The 6,000-nt window shown below is 43.0% G+C and overlaps 1 protein-coding gene across 2 annotated transcripts in view; it reads left to right on the top strand.

The window, feature by feature from the left end:
- Positions 1-4,480: 4,480 nt before the first annotated feature.
- LOC104366271 (methylthioadenosine phosphorylase) overlaps positions 4,481-6,000 on the top strand; it is a 31,534-nt gene continuing 30,014 nt past the window's right edge. For both annotated transcript variants that reach the window (XR_006164870.1, XM_042787951.1), the window contains exon 1: positions 4,481-4,521. Coding sequence is in view for 1 of the 2 variants with exons in the window: in XM_042787951.1 (XP_042643885.1) it covers positions 4,495-4,521 (27 nt within the window). In the remaining variant the exon portion in view is untranslated. The remainder of the gene's footprint in view (positions 4,522-6,000) is intronic.

The following is a 6,000-nucleotide window of genomic DNA, read 5'->3' as shown; positions in this document are numbered from 1 at the left end:
CTACATGTGGACTTCCACTATAATTCTCTCAAGACATAAAAAATTACACTTTACATTTAAGTTTGAAGGTCCTTAATCTGATGTATAAATTACTTATTTTCATCTGAAGGTTATTTTGGCTTTTTTGAGTGGTGTAAGGTGTAAATGATACCTAGTTCTTATGCATTATTTTAACTTAAGCCGATGAAACAGTGCCCATGAGACACAGCCACTTGAAGCACTGTGAAATCAAAGCAGAGAGCCTACAAGTCATCATGCATTTATTTTATTTTTTAAAAAGTGAAATGAAACTCCACTAAATGACTCATTTTTATTCAGATAAATGGATTTAAATTCCATCATTTAGAATATGAAGTACAAAGTGCACACTCTGGGAAAATGCAAAGCTATCATTTTGTTTCAAGGTTTTCTCTGATATCATAAATGGAATTGTGAACTGAAATTGCAGTAATTCTGTAACCAGAGTATTTTTAATAGTGTACATTCATACTGAATATCCATGTTAACAATATTTTCTTGAATATTATGGTGGTGGTTTTGGTCAAGTGGTGTTTGATTACCTGCTTCCAGTTTCAAATGGCTGCTGTAGAAAGCTGACTACTCATGATTATAAACGCTGTGTTAAGAATTTCTGGATTACAGTTTACTCATGAACAGCCACTGAACTGGATTCCTTCTCTCAGTCCTATAACAGGACTTGAATTTTAAGCTATTCAAAACTGAGTTACCAAAAGCATATTGTCTATAGAAATGTAAGCATTTGAAAATGTTTAGTTCACAAAGTACTATTTCTTACTTGTTAGTGAACAGTTAAATCATTCTGAAGGTTTAAATGCATGTATGGCTCGACCTAGGTTATAAGCTGGTTTAAATAATGGGAATTAACTAGATGTTGATACTGTCCTGGTTGTAGCTGGGATAGAATTAATTTTTCTTCTTAGCAGCTAGAACAGTGCTGTGCTTTGCATTCAATATGGGGTTTGGTACAAGAAGAATGCTGATAACATGCTCAGCAGTTGTTGCTGAGAGATCCAGGACTCTCCAACTCCCCATGTCCTGCCCGTGCACAGGTGCACAAGGAGCTGGGAAGGAGCACGGCCAGAGCACCAGACCTAAATTAGCTAACGAAATATTCTGTATCATATAACTTTCTGATCAGTATATAGAAGACGGCTAGCTGGTAAGGAGGGGGTTCTCTCTTGCTTCCATGATTGTGATTTTGGGATCTTGGCTTTTTTTGGGATCGCTAGGTGGGAATAGCCTAGGAATCAGTTGGCAGGTGGTGAGCGATCGCGTTGTGCATTACCTGTTTCTACTTTCTATTGTTATTATTGTTTTATTTTATTTCAATTATTAAACTGGTTTTATCTCAACCTATGAGTCTCCATTTACCCCTCCAATTCCCTCCCCCACCACCCATGCAGAAGAGGGTGAGCAAGCGGCTGCGTGGGATTTGGCTGCCGGCCGGGTTTAAACCACAACAATGAATACACAGTGAGCTCACTTGAAGAAATGCAAAATTTCCTATTAATAGAGGTTTTCTTTACTAGTCAACTGCTAAACTGAAATTAGCACGGTATTGAATTTTAAAAGGTACTTAGTTTGTCTGCAAGAAAACAGTTTTTCAGCTCCTTTTTCTGATTTTACGTTGTCCACCCACTGTCCTGAATGTGCCTTAGACTAGACATCTTCTTTTGGGCTTCCAGTTCAACATTTCTTGGCAATATCTATGTCATTAACAATTCACCATGAGTAGTCTTTTCTGTTTGCTGTTCTGTATTCAGGTTTACCCTGGATATATAGACAGCTTTATATAGAGCAATACTCCTACAAGATACATATAATACAGAAAGTCCATAAGCATGAAACTGGAAAACTGGTACCTCTCTGGACAGCTACAGTATCAAACTCTGGTGGGAACAGCCTCTGCGGGAACAGGTAGCACAAGTTTTTAATGGAAGTAAGAAAGGACCCTTTTAACTTACAGTCCCTCAGAGTTCAAATAATGAGTATTTTCACACCATTTAAACAACGTGAGCTTTCATAATAAAAAAGAATTAAAAAATAGAACCAAAAAAGCAAATGGATTGCACATAGTTGTGGTAAAAGATGAAGACTGCAGCACAACTGACACAGCTTTTTATAAGCAATTCAAGAGGAAAATTGTAGTAGAATTAAATAGAAGGAATTGCCAAAAATTATTCAGATTATAAGATTCTGTGCACTGAAAGTAGAACGTATACCTTCAATAGAAAGGCCAACCTAGAATGGTATTATGGCTATACTGCACTGCACTGGAAAAGTTAATACGTAACTTCACCCATGACCTTCTTTCTCCCTTTATTAACTACTTTGGATTTTCCAAAGTCCATTTCTCATCAGTATAGTCTCACATTTTCAAATGCAGTAAGAATTCTTCAGCCTCTGTGTTGAACATCCCAGCTGTATATGAAGATCTCTAACATACACTGAAGACAAGATGATGAAGTGTTCAAAGCTGCACAGAGGCCAAATTCCAGCTGAAATACAAGTTCAGAACCAGCTGCTACTGCCTTAAATTATCAGAAATATCCTTTTCCTGGTATTCAGTGAACTGCCTCACAGATCTCAGCAAATTTCTAAGCTGCAATAAAATGTAGGACATATGTTCAGTGATGAATCCGACTGCATTTACTAACAGATATATGACATTTTTTAACAGACAGGTAACACTGAGTGACACGTGAGAATAGCATGTCTGGATGGCTGAGGTCTCTCTGATAGATAAAGTTGCTTTAAAGAAAATCTATGACAAATACTTCTAAATATAAGTAACTCCAATTAACAAGATACTGTCTATTTTTGAAAGCTCTACATTTGATATTTGTATCTATCTATAGTAATAAAATGCATAAATATGTCAAAACTATTGATGTTTCTCAAAATGTAAGATCACATTATGGTAAAGTGAATGTTATGATTAAATGTATGGACTTGTGGCAACAATAAGAAAATTGTAATTATTAACATATAACAATATAGTATTTACCTTCTCATATGACTTAAAGCTATATTTAGCTTGGAGAGCTAAATATATGTACTTTCTACATATGTGTACTTCAGACAGAAATTTTTTTTTTTTTTTTTCCCTGAACATGCTCCAGTTTGATCTCAGGATAATTTTTGGATCATCCTTAATTTAAACCATATTAAACCTCTAAATGAATTGGGTTTTAATTAAAAGCAAACATCTTCTACTTAGTTACAAATACTATAAATTAGGAATTTTCATATAGGTTAGAGCTGGAATTTTAGTCTCGTTTTGTTGTTTCTGGCAATACAGGACTAATCAGCAGGTTTTGCTTCATGTGACTGTTTTATAAGGTGCGCCAGGGATTTTGTGGTGGTTTAGTTCCACCCTCTGTTGACAAACAGAGGAATTTTTGGGGAAAGTCAAATAAACCACAGTGCCACAAGGAGTATGATAGGTGGCCTAGCTGAAATATGGACCATCTGAAAGGTAGCTTTCAGAGAGACAGAGCCAATGCTTAGCATTTTTAGCACATGCTTACACATTTAAATAGATATTTCTATTATACCACAACATTTGTGGAACACCATTTTCTGGAACTGCAGCATAACTTTGAAAAGTGTTTGCCTACCACCAGCTGCAGCATCGTTCTGTTTACATGCAGCCAGTGAAGACTCCGGGAGAGTTGCATGTAAACATGCGGATTAGAATTATCAAAAAGAAAGTGGGATGGGTACCCTGGCTGTGATTTCAAGACGTATTTAAACATAGCATTCTCATTGACTTAATAAAAGTACTTCCAAGGCGAAAACTTTTAAAAGGGTAATAAAACCTTTACTGAGGAGACATTTCAAGGATTTAGTAACATATCAGGGCTTACAGACTAAATGATAGTGATGTTTCAAAAGCACGCTGGAGACATTCTAATGAGGCCAGTGGTGAAGTGTAAGAACAGTGTACCAATACAAACACTCAGAAATAATGGGATGGCGAGATCCACTTCTGAAAAAAAAAAAAAAAAAAAAAAAAAAAGAAAAAAAAGGCAGTTATGTCCGATGCTGTGATACACAATCACGACAAACCAGATTTCATTCCGGGGTGCTGTTCCTCATCGCCTGTTCCTAATCGTTCCCTGAAGAATCCCAGCTGCGCGCCTGGCACTAGGCAAAACCAGCGAGTATCGGCCCCGCACCCGGCGTCGGGGTCCCTCGGGCGCCCTCGCCCTCCCCCCTCAGGCCGCAGGCACCGACCCGCGGCGCTGCCATCCCCCGCCCCGTCCCCCGCCCCCACCGCCGCCGGTGCCCGGCGCGGGCTCCCCTCAGCGCGGGCGGGCGCTGCCCCCTAGCGGGGCGGCGGCGGGCACTGCCCTCCCACCGGGCCGCGGCGGCGGCGGGAGCGGCGGGGGGCGGGGCCGGGCCACACGCGGCGCGCGGCCCCGGAGGGCTAGGCGGCCGCCCCGCCCCGCCCCCGGCCTCCCCGCCAAGATGGCCGCCGCCGCCGCCGCCGTGAAGGTAAGCGCCTGTCCGCGCCGCCACGGACAGGGAAGGAGGCGGCGCCCACGGCCGCCCTCAGCCGCTTGCCCGCTCGTTGTCTTCCTCCTCCCACGCCGGCCCCGGGCCGCGCTGCCGCCCTCCCGGCGCTGCCTCTCGCGCGCCGCAGCTTGCCGGCCGGCCGGCCGCTGCCTTCGCCCCGCCGGCAGCTGGCGCGGCAGCGCGGCGGCCGTCGGTGGTGCCGCGTGGGAGAGGGGCCGGCCTGGCGGGACCCTCCGCGGCCGCCGCCTCGCCCGTGGTGGGGCCGCGCCGCCGCGGCCCGACCCGCGTGTCCCTGCCGGCTCTGCCGCGGCCGTCCCGGAAGAGACGATTTTCTTTTTTTTTTTTTTTCTTAAAAAAAAAAAAAGCAAGCTGCAGGCCTCTGCTTCTCGGGTGTTTCGACGCGGATGCCGTGTGTCGGATTTGTCAGTGAGAGGGACTGGGGCGGGTTTGTAACAGTCGCACAAAAACCAGAGCTGGTACGGAACTTTCGCCTGAGGCTGGTCTGTCCCGTGGACTTAGAAAATGGCTCCAAAACGTGACGGCCTGGCCGGGGATGCGCAAGCCGGTTAGACTGGAGCTCTGGGTTTGCCTTTTTGACCAAAATACGAATTGCTTTTCAGAGGTGAAGTACCTTTCCCAGTTGGTGTGTGGAAATCGATTATAAACTGCCCTAATTTTACAGAAACAGTAAATTCTATGCAGCTTGCTGCTTATGACCTTTTAAATGAGAGTCTTTTTAATGCCATCCTCTTCTCATTATTCCCAAATTAGAAGAATGAGGAATACAGATGTATTCATTGGTTGTCAGTTGTCACAAGGACTCTTAGATGATTGCGACAACGCTTAACACATACCAGTGTTTTAAGACTGAGATGGACAAGTGTAGACTGTTACTGCCCTGAGACTTCTGTGTCTTGTGCTTCAACCTGTTTGAGGAATTTCACCAGACAGCAGGTGAAGAAAGGCATACACTTAAGTGTGATCATTATTTGGACTCCTACAAAGAAATGCTTTTGATTTAGTAGTTAGTGGTGCGATAACTTTTTGTTAGGTTTCACTTTTGTTGCTCTTCATCCCAGTGTTTGAAGTGGACTATACCATAGTAAAATACTTCATGTTTCATTCTACTGCAGTTCTATTTTACTTTAGATTTTATTCCAGATAGCCTTAGCTGCAGCCTCTACTATTTTTTTTAGAGGTCTCTCATGTCTCTTTGTAGGATGCAAAGTCTGGAATGGAGCATACAGTCTTGCATCTTTCCATTCTTGAGGTCACTCCTATATAGATGTGACTGTCTCTGCCTTTTGAGGAAAGGTGAGACTTTTTTCCCTGAGTCAACTCTTCTTTGCCATTCCTTGACTGGGTTGCTAGATGGAAATGGACTTCAGCTCCCTTGCCAGGGTATCTCCCCGCTGAGCGTAGAGCTGCTGCATTACTTTTGATAATTCACTAGATGGT

This window comes from Tyto alba, unplaced genomic scaffold (assembly GCF_018691265.1).
Source record: "Tyto alba isolate M040663 unplaced genomic scaffold, T.alba_DEE_v4.0 Super-Scaffold_13, whole genome shotgun sequence".
NCBI lineage: Eukaryota > Metazoa > Chordata > Aves > Strigiformes > Tytonidae > Tyto > Tyto alba.
Note: the sequence above shows the minus strand (reverse complement) of the source record. Positions and strands in the feature narration are given on the sequence as shown.